The 22,969-nt window shown below is 60.3% G+C and overlaps 1 protein-coding gene across 1 annotated transcript in view; it reads left to right on the top strand.

Moving 5' to 3' along the window:
- LOC125611711 (IQ motif and SEC7 domain-containing protein 1-like) overlaps window positions 1-22,969 on the top strand; it is a gene marked incomplete at its 3' end in the record, with an annotated part of 147,141 nt that overhangs the window by 38,490 nt on the left and 85,682 nt on the right. Inside the window, 1 exon segment of the mRNA XM_048786976.1 lies at window positions 9,691-9,720. Coding sequence (XP_048642933.1) covers window positions 9,691-9,720 — 30 coding nt within the window.

Here is a 22,969-nt window from a genome sequence, read left to right as displayed (position 1 = left end):
CATCTCCCTCCCTCTCTCCCTCCCTCCCTCTTCTATGTTTCATACCAGGGAATTAACCAGGGCCTCTCCACCCCGAGCCCTGTTTTGTGTTTTATTTAGAGACAGGGCTTCGCTGAGCTGCTTAGGGCCTCACTGTTGCTGAGGCTGGCCTCCACCTCTCAGTCCTCCTGCCTCAGCCTCCTGAGCCACCAGCACGCCCAGCCGTCTCCTCCTGTGACCCGGGCAGGACCTGCAGAGTGATGTTGACAAGGGGGTGAGGGTGGCAGTCTGGGCCCTGTTTGGGATCCTGGGGGAAGAAGCTTCATTCTGTGACCATGAAAATGGTATGAACTGGAGGTTTTGAAGATACCTTTCATCAAGCTGAGGAAATTGCCTCTGTGCCCGGTGGGAAGAGAATTTCCATCATGAATAAATGTTGGATTTTGTCAAGGATTTTTCTGCATATTTGATATGATCATATCATCTTCCTGCTTTAGTTTGGGGATATGGCGCATTACGTGGACTAATTCTCAGGGCTGAACCGTCGTTATTGTTGGATTTCACCTGCTCCTGCTTGTGGGTGGTTATTGCATCTGAGTTCGTGAGGGATGTTACTTTGTAGATTTATTTCTCAAGACGTCTTTGTCTCACTTGGGGATCTGGGTAATGCCAACCTCCCAGGAGGAGCTGGGAAATGGAGTTGCTCATATTCCAGAAGATAGATCTGGAATTGGTCTTATCTCTTTCTTGTTTGACTGAACTCCTTAGTGAAACCATTTGCACCTGGTGTTTTTTTCTTGTTGTTGGAAGGTTTGTGTCTTTAAACTTCAAATTCTAGCCAGGTGCGGTGGCCTATGCCTATGATCCCAGCAGCTATGGAGGCTGAGGCAGGAGGATTGCAAGTTGGAGGCCAGCCTCAGCAACTTAGGCCATAAGCAACTTAGGAACCCCTGTCTCAAAACATAAAAGGGCTGGGGACATTGAGGGTTAGGGGACTTGGGGGGCACTTAGGGTTAGATAAAGCCATGAAGAGTCCCAGAAAGCTTGCTGTCCCCCGACTACAGTGTGAGGCTACTGCTATCCGATGGGAGAGAGATCGCCCATCTGGAGCGAGTACCTGCCCGCGACTTCCGGCCTCCAGATCGCTCACTCTGCCCTTTACCTGCCGCCCAGTCTCTGGTGCTTTGTTACCACAGCCCGGACACAGCAGTGCCAGCCCAGGGCCCAGCCTGTCACCCTGACCTCCGTGCCCTCTCTGAGCCGGGCGTTCCCAGTCTGCGAAGGGACCTTGTCATTCCTTCACTTGGTTTTGGAGTTTGACCCTCACAGGGTCGTTTCCAGGACGGCTGGGTCTCGGGTCTATCTGTGTCCTTCAGGGACCCTCCAGCACCTGGCACGACCCAGAGCGCAGAGGAGTCACCCAGAAGTGGCAGAGAGCAAGAAAGGCCACAAGCAGAGTACCCCTCTCGCCTCTCCCAGGGTCACATGGCAAGATTCAGAACTGGGACCCAAGGTGCGTCTGACCGTGGGGACAGTGAGGGACACAGCCATGGGGGCGCCTCGAGCAGCCGGCCAGCTTGGCTCGGCAGAGCCTCCAGCCACCACGAAGGAGCCACGGCGTCCCTGGCCTGCCCTGTGCTGCCCAGCCTGGCCCCGTGGGTGTCGGGTTCTCGAGGAAGCCTCAGCCTCCTCCCCGCCCACTGCTGGGGTGCAGGGGCAGGTGACCTCATGGCCTGGGGCCCTGGACAGCTGGGGTCCTCCTGGGTCCCAGCTGTGCGCAGCAGCCCTGAGCAAGCGCCTCTACGACCCTGGCTGCCCGTCTGTTGTATTTTTTAAATGTTTTTATTTGTTCTTCTTGCCATCCGTGATGGCAGCCTGCATTGTGACATGTCCCACCTACACGGTGTGACGTCCCACTCCTGTGGGCGGACCTGCTGTGGGGTGTCCCTGGTCGTGGGTTCCTATGTGAACATGGAAAGTGACGTCCATCCATTCCCCTGTGTCTCCCAGTCCCTCCCCTCCCCTCCCTTTACTCCCCTGCGTCTTATCCAGCGAGCTGCTGTCCCCCCCCCACTTGTGGGTCAACATCTGCATATCACAGAGGACATTTGGCCTTTGCTGTTTGGCGACTGGCTTATTTCACTTCACATGACAATTTCCAGTCCGTCCATTTACCCACAATGCCATCATTCCCTTCTTCTTTAGGGCTGAGTAATATTCCACTATGTGCCTGCGCCGCAGTTTCCTGGTCCGTCATCTCTGCGGGCACCCAGGCTGGCTGCATGGCTTGGCCAGTGTGAGTGGAGCTGCAGTGAGCACCAGGTGGCCCTGTCACTCTGCCCCTCTGTCCTACTCACAGTGTGGCTGAGAAGTGGCCTGCAGTGCTGGGAACGGAACCCAGGGCACTTGGCCTGCCACAGGCGCCTTCCAAAGCGCATGGTCAGGGGGCTTCTGGGTAATCACCAACCGTGCGTCCAGCACCACTGTCCAGTTCTAGGACATTGTCACCGCCCCAGGCCCTGCAGAAAGACAAGGACAGAAGGAAGGAGCCCCACCCGTGGGCAGCTGGTCCCTCCGCTGTCCCCAGCTGGTGCCTGGTGACCTGTGGCCTGTCGCTCTGGGTTTCCTGTTGGGTTGTCCTGCGTGGGCACTCGGTGGCCTCTGTGGCTGTGGCTCAGCGTGCTGTGTTCCGGGCTCACCCCTCTGTTGCCGCCTGGACCCGCCGTCCTGCCTCCCTGGTGTGGGTAGAGTGCCATCGCGTCCCTGCTTTTCAAATCTGCTCCCCACCGGTCGGTCTGGTCTCTGAACCGGTGTCTGCACTTGGCGGCTGCACAGGGGCTCCAGGAGAAGGTGGCCGCAGCCAGGGCCGGACGTCTGAGGAGTCACCAGGACCGGGAGAGTGGTTCCATCCGGGTCACACAGCTGCTCTGGAAGGAGGCCTGGTTCTCCCCATTGGCGTCTCCAGAGGCCGCTGAGTGTCCCCCAGATGAGCAGGACACAACAGCAACGAGGCTGTGACCCAGCCCGGGAACTGCCCGCCGTCCCTCTGCCACCTGCGTTCACTTGGTCTGCTGTGACCCGAGCGTGGTCACCCCTGCCCCCAAGTCCATCTGCAGGAACCCGAGCACCAAAGCGGGGGTGTGGGCAGGCGGCCAGGAGGCGGGGGCCGAGTCCTCCCAAGCGGGGCTCGTGCTGGGTCACCGGAGGCCACAGCTGCAGATGACGTGAGCGGCAGGAGGTCACCAGGCTCCTGCGCCAGAGAGGTGATTGGTCGTCCCTCTTTCTCAGCCACCCGGCCTGTGGCGTCGGCTAGAGGACCCAGTGGACAGACAGCTGGCAGGCCACGCAGCCCAGCCCACACCCTCGAGTGGAGAATTCAGCCCTGTCGTGGGGACAGGGACAGTCAGAGAAACGGCCCAGAGGACTCGGCCCCTCCTGCTTCGTCCCGTACTCTGCAGCTCCAGGAATGGACTTTCCCAAGGTGACACAGAGCTGGGGACGAGCCCAGCCTCCTGGCTGCTGCCCAGGAACCTTGGCCCACGGCACATGGCGATGCTAATGATAGCTAATTGGACGATGGCAGCTGCCGGGCAGCCACACTCGTTCATCTCCACGACATCCTGGGCGAGGGCCACTTTACAAATGAGGAATCGGAGGCACAGAGAAGTCAAGGACTTGGCCCAACATCACACAGCCGGGTAGTGGCAGGCCAGGGTTCCACCTGTAGCATTATGAGGCACCTCTGGGGGCTCAAGTGGTGGGGGAAGGTGTCACTGGCACGTAGAGACCACCTAGGGGCCCAGGTGGCAAGAAAAGGAGCAGGGATTTGGGGGACAGGAGAGAGTCCACCCCAGGTGCATCTGGGAACGTGGGGTGTAGGGTCCTGTCATTATGCCAAGGGACCCGGGGACACCGAATTCCTAGTTGGCGTGAGAGCTTCGGTCCTACCTTGTACCCATGCTGATTCTTGGGGACAATACCAGCTTCTCCCTGAGCCAGGGACAGAACCTTAATGGGGTCCGGCAGGGACCCACGTGTCCCCGAGACCTGCTGCACCCCCACAGAGGCCTCACGTGGCACTGTCTTGTCATCTTGTCCCTGGGCCCTTGCCTGCCAGGCTCTCAGACCAGGTGCCTGAGCCTGGTTCCAGGGTCGGGGCCAGGAGCCAGCTGTCCCGGGGACACCAGCAGCCACTGCAGGCCAGGGCTAGGGGCGTGGGCTGCCGGCTTGGTGACAGGGACAGTCTGTCTCTTGCCACTCACGTGGGTGCGTCCTGTGTCGCGGGCGCTTAGTGCCTTACCACGGGCCACATGCCGGGTTCCCGTGGTCCTCCTGACACTGCCCGGGAGCCCAGGGAGGGACGCGGACACGCAGGCCACTGCTCCATCCTGGGTGAGGGCCGTCCTGCCGGACGTCCCCGTCTGGGGTGGCGCTCTTTCCTCAAGGACCCGCAGGCTGCGCACTGGAGAGGCTGGGGCATCCTGGGCAGCATTGCTGTCACCCCCGAGTGGCCTCAAAGCCACCTGGTGTCCCCACGCACCCAGTGGCCGGCTCCCGCACAGGCGACGGGGCTGGACCCTGGCATCTGACGACTTCGCGGGTCATGTGGATGCCTCGGTGTCCACCCAACATTCTGAGGACCTCTGGGCCAACCCAGGTGTGGGATCTGCACACAGGGGACAGTGGCAGTGGCCACCTCGTTGCGTTATCCTGTGAGGAGGGAACGGGCTGCTGGTGCCTGGGGCTTGAGGCCCCCTGGGCACCTCCTCCATCCTCAGCCAGAGCCACTCATGGTGACCTCTGCTGTCCTCACCTGGCCCACGGTGCACACCACTGCAAGAGGACTCATCTTCCTGTCCTTCCTGAGGGACAGCTGGAGGACGCCCTGTCATCCCCATTTGTCCCCATCCCTGGTGTGAGCCCCGCGTGTGCCTGGCCACGCACCTGACATCCTCCCCCTCCCTCAAGTCACCAACGTCGGGGAGACGCACTTTGTGGGTGCCAGGCCCACCCTGCTCCACCAGCCCCCCGGCCACAGTCCCCTGAGTGTGCTCAGGGGACCCGCGGCGGAGGGGGAGGAGGGAGGAGGGAAGGCAAGGGTGTCAGTAGTTTTCTTCTCCCCAAAATGTCACTGGGAGGAAGTGGCTTGCAGAGGGCACGTCCTGCCCCTGGGCACACACGAGTGGCTCTCGTGTGGGGACATGTGTGATGGGCTGGGCTGGCCTGTGGCTGTGCCCGAGCTCCACTCAGGCCTCTGAGGGTAGCAGACACACTGCCTGCTGTCCCTGTGGGGGCCGCAGCACTTAGGTCACCTCCCCCAGCATCTCGGACTGTCCCTAGGACCTTGAAGCTCTGGGTGCCTCCCCACCTTGGCCACCCAGGGCCCTGTAGGAGCTCTGGGGAGGGAGCTGTCACAGTGGCACCTCAGCGTCCCCCAGACCTGGGTGTCATGGGCTTGGTCCTCAGCCATGATGCAGAGGGAGGTGGGGGACCTTCAGGGGCGGGGCCTGGTGACATGAGGCCACTGCGGGTGCTGGGACCCTGGGTCCGTCCTCTGTCTTCCCAAACAGCTCTGTCCCACCATGTGCTCCTGCCGTGAGGTGCCAGGCCCAAATCCGCAGGCTTAAGTGACCACACACGGAAATAGGGAATCAGAGCAAACCTTTCTGCTCTGTAAGTTGACCTGTTCTGGCATTTTGTGACAGCAGCTGCCACTGACCCGCCTGGTGTCCCTTGGAAGGCAGGCCCCAGCAGGGAAGCCTCCGCCTCACCTCTTGGGGACCTGGCTCCCAACCAGGCTTGGCAGATGTTCCCCATGAAGTGACAGGTCCCCCGTGAAGGACACCACAGGGAGGTACAGCCCCCTCACCCTGGGACGGGCCCCTCTGGATGACGGGGGACAAGGTGGACCTCAGCCTCCTGCCGTCTCCCAGTAACAGGAGGGACCTGGAGGGGGCCCAGTCCCCAGCTCACTCCTGCATGGCTTCCTCCGCGTCCGGCCTCTCCCACGGGGACAGGGACGCTCATGGTCAGACAGCACCGTTCCTTAATGAGGCTCCTGTGGTGACTCTGGGGTCCGGGATGCGGCCGGAGTGCAGTGGCCGGTGCTTACCCAGCATGCTGTGCGGCCCTGTCCACCCCAGCACCTGAGGAACAGGCTGGGAGACTGAGCTGGCACCTCCCCACACCCACGGGCGACGCCTTTATTGGTCCTTGCTGTGGGGTAGCGGAGCCAAGAGTGGGCACCGCCCGCCAGCCGCTTCATAGCCAGGGCATCAGGTGTCCCTGGCTACCTCTGGCACCTGACCCATCTCCTGTCCAGCTCTGGCTGGGCTCCTGTTGGTGACTGGTAACTGCCGTGGGGCAAAGAGGCCTCTGGACTTGGCGACCCCACGACCAGGGTCCTCTCCCCTCAGCCACCTGCTCCTCACGGCGGTCACGCCAGGCAGGTTCTAGCCCTGAGCCCCGACCTGGGAGAGCCACGCAGGACTCCGCCACGTGGCCCCACCTGTCCCTTTCCACACTGCCTTCCCCAGCAGGAGGGCCGCTCCCGGGGCAGCCAGGGTCCTCCTGTCGCCACGGCCTCTCTCAACACCTGCATGGCAGCGTCACTGTCCCACAGTGGGCCCTGCCTCCCCCTGTCCCTCTGTGCGACTTCCTGATCATGAATAACCCTGGGTGAACGTCCTTGTGGGTCAGAGTGTCCTCGCGGCCTCTTAAGGTTTCCTTAATGACAGGCTCAGGAGGAGACACTTTGCATCAAAGACCGTGCACAGCTCCCGGCTCTGTCTGTGCGCCACGCACCCCAGCCACGTGCCACAGCCACGTGCCACAGCCCCGTGCCACAGCCCCAGTGCCTCACACTTGCTAGGCAAACACTCTACCACTGAGCCACAGGCCTGGGGTGGGTGATTCTAATATACCGCAGGTGTGTGTGCGGGACTAAGGGCAGACAATAGACAGGACTGGCCGGGGGTTGCTCTGGGAGATGGTAAATGGAGCCGCGATGGCGGGTGCGGCCGGGGTAGACGGGGCCCCTGCCCTTGGCACCCCTCGGTACCATGTGAGGTGCTCCAGGGACCACACGTGCCTTTCATAGTAAAATAAGTGAACCCTGAAAAGTGGCAAAACTCAGTGCAGTAAGGACAGGCCCTCCCTTGCAGGGCGCAGCGGGGGCAGGCGACATATAAGGACGAGGACAAGGACTGCGCTCCCAGGGCTGAGTCAGTGCTTGGGCTGTAGTGACTGGGAGTTTGCTGAGTCGTGAGCCAGTCGTGTCCTTCTGGGAGACACGGGTCCTCTTTAAGCCTGGGGTGAGACCAGGAAACCCAGGGCATCTAGGAAGGGGGAGGCCCGGGAGGCCCGGGAGGCCCAGGGCTGTGGGCAGCTGCAGCCCCAGGCAGGACCCCGTCCTCACTCAGTGGCCTCCTTATGGGCCTCTCCACATGGAGCCAGGATGTCCAGGGAGTCTAAAAGGCAGGTGTGTCCCTCTGTCTTGTGGTTGGGGTGTCTTTGGTGGCTGAGACGGGCAAGGGACAGGGAGCGCACATCTGGACCAAGCAGTGGACCTGTGACTTGGACCGCCAGCGCTCTTCCAGGCCGCACTGCTTAGCAGCCAGAACCAGGGGTCCCTAGGGACCTAGAGATGGGGTCGGTTCTGGGGGCCAGCAGGTGGGTGCTGGGGACGTCTCCCATTCTGCACCCAGAGGCCACCCAGGTGGAGCCCCGCACCCTGGGCCAGGGAGGAAGAGAGTTGAGAGAAGTAGCAGCCCCTAGAGCCACGCGGGAGAGATGTCACTTGAAAAACAGTGTCTGTGCCACCAGGGATGGGGACGAGACGGCCCAGGAGGAAACAGGATCCTCCGGAGCTGAGGCCTCAGGTGGCTCTTGCAGTTTGATAGCGGTGTCCTCGAGCTTGGGGACCTGGGGGGGCAGAGTGGGGCATGGCCCAGGGCTCCCGTGGTCGGGGCTGGTCTGCGGCCCCTGAGTCCTAAGCTCATCCCGGGGGCCATTCGAGGTGCAGGGTTGTAAGTAAAGGACCCCAGAACTGCACGCTGAACCCGGGGATGCAGGTGGGGTCCCCGAGGGTTGACGCTTCTGTCACCTCCCGGAAACTCAACTCAAGGACAGTGCCAACTGCGCATTTCTGCTGGGAGAGAGGTGACCGCCAGGGTCTCCGTAAGGACTCCAGATAGGCCCTGGCCACATGGAAGGGCTCTTTAGCTTTGGGTGGCACCGAGTAGCCGGCCGATGGCTGCTTAGTGTCTCTCTGATAGTGTTTCTTGCTTCAAAGCTCAGCACGTCTTTCCGGGGTGTGCGGGGACTCTCCCGCTGTCCCAGGGCCCTGCTCTCCGTGGCTGCCCTCTCTGGTGTTGTGCACTGTCCAGGTTTGCATAGTTGGCACCTGAGCGTGTTTGCACGCGTGCGTGTCTGCACACACAGCCTTGCGGTTTCTCTTTCTGCCGTGTCCCCCCTCCTTGGCTTGCTCCGTGCATCTGTTAAAGGGGAAAAGGAAACTGCAGCTGTCTTTGCTGTCCCCTCCAGTGGTGGTGGTCAGGGCCACAGGGCACGATACAGGCTCAGTAAGAAAGGACAAGGCACCCAATCAGAAGGTGTGGCACTAGCTGTGGCTCCGGGGACCTCGACCCCTGCGCCGCCTTCCCTGATTGGCTGCTGAAGAGCACAGAGGGGTCCACGCAGGGCCTGGAGACGCAAGAGCTGGGCAGAAAGGTGGCCAGCGGGAGGGCTGGGCCAAGAGCCTGTGCCCACAGGCCGTGCGTGAGCACCCTGTCCTGCGGCCGTCACGTAACTGGAAAAAACATGGCAATAAGACCAGCGCCTGACCGGGGGTGAGGCTGGCTTGATCCCTCCTGCTCTGGCAGTGAGCCCAGGCAGCGAAGCCTTTTATTTTGGTCCCAGGGATGGAACCCAGGAGTCCTCAACCACTGAGCCCCGTCCCCAGCTCTTTTTGCATTTTATTTAGAGACAGGGTCTCGCTGAGCTGCTTAGGGCCTCGCTAAAGAGCTGAGGCTGGCCTCCAACTTGGGATCCTCCTGCCTCAGCCTCCTGAGCCGCTGGGATAATAGGCGTGTGCCAAGGTGTCATCCTAAAGTCCTTGACCTGTGTACCCACATCCTTTTGCTCCTCAGGAGCCTGGAGCCCCCCATCAGCTGGGTGCTGAGCCCCACAGCCCTTTCCTATGGTGCACACACAGGGGAGTGCGTTGTGGCGGGTCCTGGGCGTTTGGCTGTCCCTGAATCCTCAAGTGCGCAGAAGGCTGCAGGAGGCAGTGTCCCCCCCCTTGACATTCGAGCTTGTGCCCCTTTGAAAAGTGACTGTGATTGATACCTGGAAGCTTGAAAACGGAGCTCCAAGTGGGGGCCCTCCGGACATGCTAAGTAGCAGGGCACCGGCTGCTAGCCCTCATCCTCTGTCCCCACCACCTGCGGAGCCCCGGGGACCGAGGCGGGAACCGCAGACCTTCCTCTGTGATGGTCGCCGGCCCTGGGAACAATCAGTGGGCCCCAAAGGGAATGGCATGGAGCCTCAGGCTTCCAAGAGGAGGTGACTCTGGGGGACAGCTCCAGGTGTAAAGTCCACGAGAGCGAGACCCGGGGCCCTGGGGCTGGACGGGGGCAGCGGGTGCCCTGGGTGGCCTGCTTGTGCGGGTCCCTGGAGCAGGGTCTCTGAGCGTGTGCTCTTGTCTTGCAGGTCCGAGGAGGACAGCTCCCGCAGCCTCAGGTAGGCGTCCCGGCCCCCGTCCTCGTGTCTGTCCGGGAGCAGTGGCCTTCGTGATGTGCCTTGGTGGCTTCCTGCGGGCTCCCTGCCCACTGTGGCTCCCGGGCCTGGTCTCCCCTGAGGGCCTGGCGTCTGCACAGGAGCACGTGAGCGAGCGCAGGTTTTGGTGTCGGCGCCCCGGGCTCAGGGGGACGTCTGGGAGGCCCCAGGGCTGGTGGCCGTTCCTCCCTATTGGGGCTGCGGGGGCCCCCTGTGCCGGAGCAGCCGACCAGGGCCAGCGGCTTGACACCTCTGTCTGCCCTGGGGCTGCGGGCGCCTCCCCAGGATGCAGTGGGCGTGGGGACACGGGGAAGGACGGTGCGGGGGACATGGACAGGTCTCTGCTGGGCACCGGCAGACCAGGGAGAGGCTGGCCCAAGTGGGAGGCCCCATCAGGGCCTCATCCGTGGAGGCCAGGGCTGGCCGATCTCAGGGCAGGAGTCAGGGAGCGGAGGCTGTTGGGGACAGCAGGTGGGGTCAGGGGCAGGGGGAGGAGCCTGTGTGTCCCCAGGCCCCGCTGGCAGCAGGTGGACCCAGGTCAAGGGAGGTGGCCGAGACGGGGAAGGCTGTGTCTGTGGCCAGGCTGGAGCCGGGGTGACAGGAGGGGGCCCGCCTGGGGACTGAAGCCTGGGAGCGGGGCAGGGGCGGCCCCCGGGGGCTGCCGAGAGTCGGCCTCAGGCCCAGTGCTGTCCTCGGGGTCAGGGACGGTGTGGGGGCCAGGGAGCGAAGGGCGCAGGCTGGAGCCCCCAGTCAGGGGTCCCACAGGGCAGAGGCACACCGTGAGCGGGGACACCATACCTGGGCTCGCGACATGGCAGCTAGCGCAACGGCAGGGCCGCGTCCTAGGCCACAGGAGGTGGCACAGTGGCCGTCCCACATGGGCATGAAGCACAGCCGTGAAGAGGCGTCCCTGGGGATCCAAGCAGAGCACAGCGGGGGCCTTTCTCCTGCTACGTTTTGGTCAACTGAGGGACAGTGCGAAATGCGCATTCCTCTTTCTAATGTTTGCTGAGGGACACAGGGAGCTGTTACCATGCTCCCTCCACGCTGGGCACAGTGGCCCACACCTGTGATCCTGGTGGCTTGGGAGGCCCAGGCAAGAGGTTGGCAAATAGGAGGCCAGCCTTATAAATTTAGGGAGACCCTGACTCAATGAATACAAGAGGTTAGGGGTGGCCAGGCACCACAGTGCACACCTGTCAACCCAGGGGCTTGGGAGGCTGAGGCAGGAGGATCGCAGGTTGGAGGCCAGCCTCAGCCACAGCGAGGCCCTGAGCCGCTCAGCGAGACTTGGCCATGACTTTACCCCAGGCTCCAAACCAGCCAGATGGGACCCTGAGACCGTGGACCCGATCCCCCTCCTCCTTGTAGCTGTTGGCGTCAGGTGGGCCGTGGCTGCCATGGGAAGCCGGCTGTCACCCGCTGGTGCCCTGTGAAGGGTCATTAGCAGATCAGCATCGAGGGTCCCCCTCCAGGACCAGAACCTTCCTGGCCGTTCACATCCACTGTGCGTCTTCCCCAGGTCACCACGGCGTGACGTTTGGTTTCTGTTCATCATTCTTTGGCTGCTGGTTCTGCACCGGTGTCCTGTGGTGCAGCAGCTGGTGGGTCGGGGACCTTCGTGATGCTCCTGTGCTGGGTGTCACCTCGGCTGAGCTTCTTCCCTGCCCTGTGCCAGGTGCAAGTCACCTTTACTGGGGTGAAAATGACTTGTGGGGACCTCCCACCATTTACTGTGATATATTTTCCCACCAGTGGGTCCCGAGTCCTTCCTGGCTGTCCTCGTCATCTTCCATCATCAGCTGCCGTGAGACCTTCTCAGGGGCGCGCTGGGTATGGCGCAGGCTGGACTTGCGAGGTCAGGGACGCGCATGAAGGATCAGGCTGCAAGGAAATGCCAGGGGACTTGCAAGTGGTCACGCCATCTGCACGTCCCCAACAGGGCTTGCGTTCCCCGCAGGCCCTGGTCCTTACAGCCAGTCTATGGGGATGAATGACGTCTCATGGGGACCTTAGTTTGCAGGCTTCTGCGTAACAGGGACACCGAGCGCCTGTTGGCTGTGCCCGTCTCCTGCCCCCAGAAACCTGGTTTCCGTGTTTGGCTTCTTGCTCTGTCTGGGTGCCTCCAGGTGTCTTTGTGTAAGCTGGACGCTGACCCTTGGCCGGCTGTGCCTGTCCCCGCTGTCTTCTTACTGATTTGGTTCACCTTCTCGTATTCTTTACGGTGACTTTGGCACATAGAAATGCTGAACTGTGATCAAATCTATTTTAAAGAACTTTTTATTTGTTTTACTTAGTTGTATGTGACAGCGGAACGCACTTACGCGCTCCGACATGTCACACATAAACAGATAGGGTTTCTCATTTTCTGAGTGTCCATGTTGCAGAATCGCATTGGTCACGCTGACCCACAGACACACAGTAATGATGTCTGTCCTGTCCCCACATCCTCTCCCCTCCCATCACCTCCCTCTACCTAACCCAAGGTGACAGTTTCCTTCCCTAGTGTCCCCCGCCTTATTGTGAACCAGCATCTGCATTATTATTATTATTATTATTATTATTATTATTATTTTATCAATGGCAAGATTCCATTTCCTTCCTGAGAAACAGTTCACAGCTCAGTTGTGGGAAGACATTCTGCCAATTCGTCGTCGTGGACATTCTTGAAGTCCTCCCTTTGGGCTTGGGCTCCTGGCCGTGTCTGGGATTGGCCCTGGGGTGCAGGTCAGGCTGGATCCTGGTTCATCTCCGCCTGCTTACCCAGCAGCCCCAGCACCACCATTCCCGTGGGGCCTCTGTTCTGCAGCCCAGGTCAAGACATTTCCAGAAACTCTAAGCCCTCGGGTCTTTGATCGCGTGCAAGGACCTTCAGCCAGGCCTCTCTGTGTGTCCTCCCCTCCCCCTGACCATGGAGCTCCTGGTGTGTGGCACCCTCAGGGCGCCTGTGTGGTGGTGGCCAACAGGAAGGGGGGGGGACAAGAGCCCCAGTCCCGCCCCTCACAGCCGGCTTCAGCCCTGGGCCGTCTGAATCCTGACTGCCCAGAAGACCTGGTGCTGGCATCAGTCAGCACCAGCTGCGTAACAGCCATCCCCAGTGCAGCGACTGCCTAGGAAGGCGTTTATCCAGCTGAGAAGTTGGCTGGGCCGGGCCCCTGGGCTCCCTTGGACCCGTGTGGTCTCAGCAGGGTGGTAAGACTGTTTCTGAGGGTCACCTGCCCCTGGCTGCAGGTGATGTGACGTGCGGTGGCAGTAACCAGGCTACTGCTCTCATTCTTCAGGAGCCAGTTGGGCTTCTGCACATGACAATGACAGGGTCCAGGAGCCTGGGCTGAGCCATTGACCCTTAGAGTCCCCCACCCAGAAGGGGCACCGTGTTTCTACCACGTCCTGGAGTCCAGAGAAGTCACAGGGCCAGCGTGGACTCCCAGTGGGGAGCAGACCACGTCTGAGTGGGGGGAGCCCCCAGGTCCCAGTGTGAGGGGCGTGGGGACAGGAAAGTGGAGCTTCTCAGGGAATGACCACTGTGCCGTGGACGTCCAGACAGCAGATGGAGGGGCAGGGCCAAGGCCACTGCCCAGGGACTGTTAGCTGTGGCTGCTCTCTGTGCTTGGGGGGAGCCTGACCCCCAGCTCTCCAGGGACAGACCGGGGGGCTACGACTGTCCCTTTCTTTGCCACTCACTGGGAGGCAGGGCCTGGCACCTGCGAAGACCCCTTCATGCCACCCCTTCACGTAGCCATCCTGTGACAGAGATTGGTCCCCTCTGAGGCGTGTTTCCAGGGTACCATCTCCGGGGCTGCAGGGTCAGTGGGTGGCCCTCATGGCACCTCCCCAGGATGCCCTATGGTGCTGCGACCATCGGGGCCTGGGGATCCGACAGCTGGCAGGGTCCTCAGGAGGGGGCCAGCAAGGTCCCAGAGGACCGCGCACGGTGACAATGACGGCCACGGGAACACAGCATTATGTGACCCAGCACAGGAGGGCCGCCCCCTGCCAGGCCATCCCCGATCCCTTCCTCCCATGATCCTGAGGTCGCGGGGCTCCCGTCAAGTGCAGATCAGCCCCCAGGCAGCGTGTTCCCTGGGCTCCAGGGCAGCGACCCCAAGAACCTTCCAGAAAGCGCTCTCTGGTTCCCCTGCCGTCCACCTGGAGCTCTGCTGTGGCCCTGGTGTGACGTGTGCTTGGCCAGCCCAGGGCTCCCTGCAGACTTCTGCTTGTGTTCTGGGGGGTGAGGGCAGGTGGCTGTGGCTCTGGCTGGTGGCTGGTGGCTGTGGCTCTGGCTGGTGGGTCTGGCTGTGGCTCTGGCTGTGGCTGGTGGCCGTGGCTGGTGGCAGGTGCTGTGGCAGTGCCCATGGCAGGGGTCCTTTCTCGGGCCCTCTCCCAGGTGAGCCCCACCCAGGTGCCCGTTGCTTTGAGACAACAAACAGACCCAGGGATGGGTGGGTGTGGGGTCCCCTCTCCCAGCCCTCCGCATGGACTTGGGGAACAGAAAGGCCACGTCCCCTTCCCGGCCCTCAGACACCCTCCCCGGGTGGTGCTCTTGCCATCGTCTTCTGCATGTGGTGGCCCAGACAACGGTGCCACCCGAGGACGTCCCGCCCCTGCAGTGGAGCAGCCCCAGCCCGTCTCCTCGGGCCTGACACCCGCTCGCTTGGCCCCGATCTGCTGTGGTCAAGCTGCCTCCCGTGAGGTGTCTGCAAGGGCAGAGGGGACAGTGGCCCAGGGTGGCCCCCTACAGGCATGCGCATGCACACACACACACACACACACGCACACGCACACACATGCAACCAGGACAGCTGGGATGCGAACAGTCCCCGTGCCATGAAGTCCCTATGGGCCGGACCAAAGCCTGCCCATGGTGCATGCCCACAGAGACAGAGGGGACAGCAGGGGACCCTGCAGGTCTTCACTGAAGCTCCAGGGCGTCCCCCAGGGCCTTGGTGCCTAAGCCAGGCGGGCTCCAGGCTGTCCTCACTGGCCCAGGGCGTGGACTCTGCGCAGGCCGCACCGGGCACCGTCCCTCGGGGAGGGAGTTTGGGTCAAGGGTTCGCAGTTTGTCGCCGTCGTCTGCCGCATTCAGGGAGCCGAGCGTCCCAAAGCTGCCAGTTACCCTGAACTAGTTCGCTGACCTCGTGTGACTTGGTGCCACGGCTCCTCAAAGGCAGTGGTTACATAAGGGGCTGAGAGGGAGGCACGGCTGTCACGCTGTCACGGCGTCTGTGCCACATGGAAGGGGGCAAGGGTGGTCTGGCCCAGGCCCTCCAGGATGGCCCAGCCAGGGGTCACCTGAGGCAGCTTGCACCCTTCTGAGGACGGTGACCTGGACCCTGCCGAGGTGTCCCACACTAACAGTCGCTAACTTCAGCTGTCTCTGCAGGGGACACTGGGAATCGGGGTACCTGCGCAGAGCCAGAGACCATGCCAGCAGTCCTGAGCAGCCAGCCTGGCTCCCCGGCCACTGTCCCCATAGCTGGACAAACCTGAGGGGACTCAGCAGGGCAGGGGCATTAGCTGTGACTTCAAGTTACCTGGGCCAGGCCCATGTTGGTGGCCAGTTCTAACACCCAGTTCCTGCCAGAGCAGCCGGCCACCGTCCCTTATCTCCAAGGCCCCCGCCACCCGCTCCCTGCTTCTGTCCTGAGACAACAGAAAGGTGAATTGAATTCTGGGAACGGGCAGAGGTGCTGCTTGTGACCTGGGACCAAGTCCAGGAGCCCAGGTTCCCTAAAGTGTCCTGTAGGAATCAAACCCGTCGGGTGTTCTGAACCGGGCTCCGGGTGGGACAGAGCCCCTGAGGTTTCCAAAAATATAGACAAACCCGTGGGCCACGTTTGCCAGACACAGGGCTTCGGGCAGCGAGGGACAGGAGATGGCAGCTGGAGAGGGTGACTTTGGTGATATGCCAGTGTCTATCTGGGGGACTGTCCAGGCCACAGCCCAGGGAGGAGGAAACGGCTGAGCCTGGAGAACAGCCCGTGGGCCTGGGGCTCAGGGCTGGGAAGGCCGAGCAAGGCAGCAAGACCAAAGAGGAGCTGGGGACCCCTTGCAGGCCCCTGTCCAGGGCACCCTGAGTGCTGACCAGCACCTGCGAGGGTGAGAACGTCACAGGCTGGGGAATCTTCTGGGTCCAGGCTGCAAAAGAAATCAGGGCTGAGGCGTCTGTGGATGGAGAGGCGTCTGCTGTCCCTAGCGCTCCAGGAAAACCTCACCAGCACAGGACGTCGGCCAACGTGTCCCAAAAACCTCGTCCCCATACCAGGAAATGGGCACAGCTCTAACCAGACCCTGTGTGGGTCCCACCTGCCAATCTTGAAAGCAAGACCCAAAGGACCAGGCTGTTTCCACAGGACCTGGCCATGAGCCAGCGCCACAGGATCTAGGGGACGCAAACCTCCCAACGCCTGTCCCCAGGGAGAGCGCAGATTGGGCAGAAGCAAGAAGCCATCGGGAGTGACCAAAACCCACGCGGATGCTGGGTCAGCAGGAAAGGCTATCAAAATAGCCATCCCAACGCCCTCCATGCCCAGGTCAGAGAGCAGCGGCCAAAAATACACAGCCACACCCCGTCTGTGACAGTTAGCACCCCTAGTCCACCCAGGTGACTAACCCATCAAGTGGATTAATCCGCTGTGTAGACGGCTTCACCTCTGAACATTTCTCGCTCTCTCGCTCCTGAGCCTTGGGGACACCGTGTACCCAACCATAGCACCAGGCCTCTGGGCCCCGGGGCTGTCACCCCACTTCCTAAAGCAGCAGGGTGACCTCAGCCTCAGAGGTTCTGCAGCCACTGCCGCAGCCTGGCCCCCAAGGCCTCCTGTGCCGATGGCCACACACAGATGGGGCCACGCGCCGGCAGGAGTCTCCTGTGTGGAAGGAGGCAGCTGTTGGATGAGGGCACCCCACACGGCCTGCGGGTGCCAATGACACTCGTTTGTCAGCACCCCTGGGCCACCGTGGTTCCCAGAGTGGCTGCACCCCGTTCAAGAAACAAGCGGCCATGGCCCAGTTCCAATAAAACTTTATTTATAAAGGCAAGGCGTGGGCCGCACTCTTCAGACCCCTGATCTCAGACACTAAATCCTATGATGAGCCAGTGACCGGAGGCCACAGCGATGGCAGGGACCGTGACCTTGCTTCTCACTCTGCAGCGTGACCCCGAGCCTCACCTCTCTGGGCCTCCATTTCCACAAGAGAAGGCTCATCCAGGGGCACAACCTCGGGGATCTACAGAGGAGACCTCAGTTCCTTGGCCTTGCAAGTGACAAAGGCTGGCTAGGGCACCCTGGGAGCACTGTCCGGTGTCACCAATCATTCTGGTGGCAATATGACAAGTTTTCCAAGATGTCCGAAGGCAGAAGGCCACATTTGGACTTGGAGCCCGAGGGGGGCCTTCTAGTTTGGGGCCTCCCCAATTGTATGGTGGCCACTGACTGAAGCCGTCCTCCTCTGGTGGGGCCGGCTGTGGCTACAGGAACTGCCAGGTATGGTCCCTGCAGCTCTGGCCTCTGGCGGTGCTGTCAGTGTCCTTTCATGAGAAAAGAGAGGAGCCAGGGCTCAGAGACCTTGGCCCATGCCCGTATCCCAGCAGCTCGGGAGGCCGAGGCAGGAGGATCGCAAACTGGAGGCCAGCCTCAGCCAAAGCGAGGCCCTGAGCAGCTCAGGGAGACCCTGTCTCTAAATAAAACACAGAATAGGGCTGGGGACGGGCTCAGGGGTTGAGGGCCCCTGGGTTCAATTCCTGGTTCCAAAAAAATAAAAAGGAAGAAGAGGGTGGCGACGGGGCTGGCTTTCCTGCGGACACTGAGTTTGTCACAAGTCCCAGCAAAGCACAAAAATTAGGAATGAATGCCCCAGCTGGATGCCGTGTTCGTCGCCGCCCAGCAGTGACCTTCAAGGCCCTCTGTGGGGCTGAGTGTCTTGGAGTGAAGGCGCAGAGCTCGGGGTCTTTATCGTCACCTCTGCTCAGCGGGTGGACCCTGGGACACGCGACTGGCTTCCTGGGGGAAAGTCACTTTCAGGGCTGAGAATGGTCTTTATGGACACAGGGGAGGACAGTGAATCCCTGCCCTGCCCCTGGGGCCCAGGGCACTCGGTCATCCCCGAGGGGAGCATCAGGGCACTTCTGGGGTGGTGCAGGGCCACCACCCTGTACCCAGAGCTTCTGCAGCTTCCCAGTCGGTGGGTGCAGTCAGAGGCGGCTCCCGGCGCTGGAGGCCGGGGGAGGCCGGGGGACGCGGGGGAAGGCTGCCGCCTCCTTGGGAATCCAGGAGCCGCCTGCGCTGAGAGATTTGGGAGTGATTTGAACCCTGACGATTCCAATAATGACCCCGTGTGACCTTGGCGAGGCCTGTCACTCTCTGAACTTCAGAGGCCTTGGCAGCTAAGTGACACCAGTAACAGGGACCTACTGGGATCCGTCCCCTGAGGACTATGTCCCCAGCTGTGGGCCTTGAGAAGGCATCTGGGACTCTCAGCCCAGAGGCCATTGGCCTGTCTCCAGGGTGTGGACCTCATCACACTCCTCGTTCCTGTCACCTCACTGTCTCTCTGTTCTCAACCCAGGGGCCCTGGACCTCTGAGCCCCGTCCCCAGCCTTGTTTTCTATTTTATTTAGAGACAGGGTCTCACTGAGCTGCTGAGGGCCTCGCTTTTCCTGAGGCTGGCCTCTACCTTGCGATCCTCCTGCCTCGGCCTCCCCAGCTGCTGGGATGCAGGGGTGGCCACTGCGCCTGGCTGTGGTTTGCTTTCATCCATTAATTCACTCGCTCGTGTCCCCAGGCTCCACTGAGCAAGCAGAAGGGTCCTTTGAGACCTGTGGGTTGACACCCCTCCCCTGACCCGGCCCCTCCTCACTGAGACTCCTCACAGTGACCCTGCCATGTGGCCGGCCCCTCCTCTAGAACAGGAGCCAGGGTGGCAGGGCTGGACCATCTGCCCTGGGGCTTCTCGTTGGCCTTAGTGGAGGTGCCCTTCGCCTCCTGTCGCCCAAGCCTGGGGGGCAGTTTGTACCCCACTGCTCTCCCCTTGACCTGGAGCAGCCCAGTCTGTCCCTTGGTGTGGACACTGGGGCTCAGCAGGCCCCTGTCCTGTTGGGAGGGGCTGCGCTGGTCCAGGGCCCCTGGGCCTTCCTAGCTGTGGCCCGGCACTCAGACCCCTCCCTGTGCATCCTGTGCCTCCGCACACAGCCCTGTCCCAGGCCCCAAGCCCGTGGTCTTCCTGGACAGTGGCCCGGCCACCCCTGGAGCCTCGCAGAACACACCCATCCCCTCTTCCCAGCCTGGAGGCTTGGCCTTCTCCAGGACAGTGAGCCCCATGTCCCCTGGGCCCCAGGGACGGTCCTGCAGGGCTCTGTCCACACTGAGCTCAGGGTCCTGTGGACACCGCTGTGCCCAGCCGTGCCCCAGGGAGACTGGCCTCACTCCTCGAGCCTCCTGTCCTCATCTGTGAAGTGAGACCCTAACACGGGGGTGCCCACACACTGTCAGGGACCTCACAGTCGGTGCCTCAGGCTTTGGGGGCCATGTGGTCTCTTCCATCCGTCATGAGAATGACGCAAATGGCGAGGCTGGCAGCCTCCCAGCAAACCCAGGGCTGCGGTTTAAATAGCGTATCTGGGGCAGGTGCCAAAGGAGGGCCAGCTGTGGCTGTACCCTGATCAGCAGTGACAATGATGGGGTGGTGATGATGCCGACAACATCTTCTAGGAAGACAACTATCAGAAGCTCATATTCTGCCAGGCACAGAGGCCCACGCCTGTAACCCGAGTGGACCAGGAGGCTGAGGCAGGAGGATCGAAAGGTGGAGGCTGGCCTCAGCAACCTAGCAGGAACCTGTCTCTGAATAAAATATAAAAAGGGCTGGGATGGGGCTCAGGTTAAGTGCCCCTGGGTTTAGGGTTTAATCCCCAGTGCCAAGATGGAAGGAGGGAGGGCGGGAGGGAGGGACTTATGGGCCAAGGTCACAGGAGTCTGTGGGCTCACAGACACGAGGTTGGTTTGTTTTCCACAAGGAGGTGGCCTTTACAGTGACCTTTATTCTGCTAAAATAAGTTCAAACTCTCTTGAATCTTTAACTTGTGGATGAACACACAGGGTCTTAATTTTGCCCCAGCCCCAGCCCTTTCTAAAACTTTTATTGTGAGATGGTTTCTCCAATGTGCCCAGGCCAGCCTCTAACTTTCAGTCCTCCTGCCTCAGCCTCCTGAGCGGCTGAGATTACAGATGGGCACCCCTACGCCTGTCATCTGTCATTTTAAGAACCATGCCACCTGGCCTCCGGCTCTGCTGAGGTGAGGCCCCTCTGATGGTCGGCCTCCCTCCCAGGCAGCAAGAGGATTCCTTCTAACCAACTCCTTCTAACCACCTCTAACCAACTCCTTGTTCAGTTTACCCCGATTTCCCGTTGCCTTGTAAGTCTCCCTAATTAAACGCTGGCCTCCTCCTGTAGACTGTGGGCTGCTGCTCCCCAGGGAAGAGAAAGGAAGAATCGAGACTAATCAAGAGTATATCTGGTGCTCGCCTTGGGGAGGCAGGGGCTGAGCCCAGAGAGGTCACTTGCCTGCCCAGGGACACACAGCATACAGGTTGGAGAGCAGAACAGGACTGTGCCACCATCCACTGCCCCCTCCACCCAATGCCACTGACCTTGATGGATCGTCGCTCTCGTTCTGTACCCACCTGAGCCAGATGGCCCTAACGGTCTGCAGAGGCCACACCCTTGTCCCTAAGGCCACACCCAGGGTGCCTCTGCTGCTGTTGTCCGGTGCCCGTGGGACAGGTGTTGATATCATGGTCATGGGGATAAACAGCAGTGCTGGACTCTCCTGCCCTCGGCCTTAGTCAGTTCTGTGTGGCTATAATACAGTGCCTGAGGCCGGGAGACTTATAAAGCAAAGAGGTTTGCTTGGTTATGATTCTGGTGGCTGGAATGTGTAGACAGCATGGCCTCCTTGTTCCTTGGGGTCATTTGAAGGGTAGAATGGAAGAGAATTTGCCGCAGTGTGTTCTCAGGGCCTCTACTTTTTAATTCACTTTTTAAATCTTGTCCATAAAAATTTTTCAATGGAGTGACTCTATCATACAGTGTTACCGTATTGACCACAGTTAGGTTCAGGTTCAGTACACTCACTCTATTTTGCAAAGATCCCTGCCATCTCCCAGCAGAACTTCTTTACCTTCCCAAACGGAAACTCCACCCTGTTAGACAGTGACTGCCCAGTTTTCCTCTCTCAGCCCCAGATACCCGCTATGCTACTTTCTGTCTCTGTGAACTAGACCAGTCCGATGATGAATGGGAGTCATTCCACAGCATTTCTGTGACTGGCTTATCACTTAATGCCCTCACGGTTCATCCATGTTATATCAGGTCATGATGTTCTTCATTTTTTAGGGTTGTATAATATTCCACCGTCCCAAGTAACCACATTTGTCTGCCTGTTCGTTCATTGGTGGACACCGGGGTCACTTCTGCTTTTTGGCTACTGTGAGTCTTGCTGCTGTGAATGTGGGTGTGCTAATACCTGTCTGAGTCCCCGCCTCCCATTCTTTCAGGTTTTGACTTGGAAGTGGGGCTCCTGGACCCTGAGATCATCCTCTCTTTGATTTTTGAGGTTCCGCCATATTGACTTCCCCTGTGGCTGCACCACTGTCTGTTGTCCCCAGCGCTGCACAGGGCCTGCCAGCTTCTGCGTCCTCCTCGGTCCTCAGCTCGCAGCCTCTTTTCTGGGCTGTCCTATGTCATCTTGGTACAAGTGTCTACCCAAGGCCTCAGCTTTTCGTTTACTTCAGCTATTTGTCAAGTTTGAAGATTTCTTTCCGTAGCTGACCTTTTGCGATAGAGAAACATCCATGTGCCTTTATTATTTTTGTCTTTAAGTTTTTTACTTCTTTTTAGCTCTCCATGATGGCAGCGAGCATTCTGACAGGTCCCACCTACACGGGGCATGACTTCCCACTCCTGGGGCTGCACCTGCTGTGGGGTGTCCCTGGTCGTGGGTTCCTCTGTGAACATGGAAAAGTGACGTCCATTCATTCCCCTGTCTCTCCCAGTCCCCCTCCCCTCCCCTCCCTTCACTCCCGTGCGTCTCATTCAAAGTACCTCTCTTCTTCCCTACGCCCCCACCCCTGTTATTGTGGGTCAGCACCCGCATATCAGAGAAAACTTTCATCTTTTGGTTTGGGGGACTGGCTTATTTCACTTACCACGATCATCTCCAGCTCCATCCATTTACCAGCAAATGCCCTAATTTCATTCTTTTTTAAGACTGAGTAATATTCCATTGTGTATAAATGCCACATTTTTTTTTTTTAAAGAGAGAGTGAGAGAGAGAGAGAGAGAGAGAATTTTTTTAAATATTTATTTTTTAGTTTTTGGCGGACACAACATCTTTGTTTGTATGTGGGTGCTGAGGATCGAACCCGGGCCACATGCATGCCAGGCGTGCGCGCTACCGCTTGAGCCACATCCCCAGCCCAATGCCACATTTTTTTATCCACTCATCCACTGAAGGGCATCTAGGTTGGCTCCACAGTTTAGCTATTGTGAATTGTGCTTCTACAAACACTGATGTGGCTGTGTCCCTGTGGTATGCTATTTTTAAGTCCTTTGGGTATAAACCGAAGAGAGGGATAGCTGGGTCAAATGGTGGTTCCATTCCCAGTTTTCCAAGGACCCTCCATACTGCTGTTAATGAGGACGTCAGGAGCGCCCACCTCAGGACTCGTGGTGATTAAATGAGATAATGCAGTGAAGTCCTCCCAGGCCCCGGAGCATCCCGAGTTTGGGGAGGACCCCGTTCCTTGGCAGCCATGGACCGAGCACCTGCGCTTTGCTGCACACTGGGGTGGAGCCGTGAAGGGACAGACAGGCCCTGCTCTCCTGGGTGCAGGCGGGTGGCATATGGCAGCCCCCGGTGCGGGGCCTCCTGGGCCTCAGGCCTCCTTCCCTCCCCTGCTCTGGGGCTGCACCGGGCCCTTGGCCGGCTGGGCCTCGCGGGTCCTCCCTCCCTCCCTGGGGTGGAGGCCACCGCGCTGTCACGGGGCTCCAGACACGTGGGGCGACAGCCGCCCCTCGGGGGAGGTGCAGGGCCAGGGTGATGGATGGGGCCTTGGGGGCGCTGGAGGGGTGATTAAAATGCTGGCTGGACTTTAGGAAACATAATTGGAAACCAATGGAAGCCATTGATCTGCCTAATGGGAAGCCGATGGGA

Source organism: Marmota marmota, unplaced genomic scaffold, assembly GCF_001458135.2.
Source record: "Marmota marmota marmota unplaced genomic scaffold, marMar, whole genome shotgun sequence".
Taxonomy (NCBI): Eukaryota; Metazoa; Chordata; class Mammalia; order Rodentia; family Sciuridae; genus Marmota; species Marmota marmota.
Note: the sequence above shows the minus strand (reverse complement) of the source record. Positions and strands in the feature narration are given on the sequence as shown.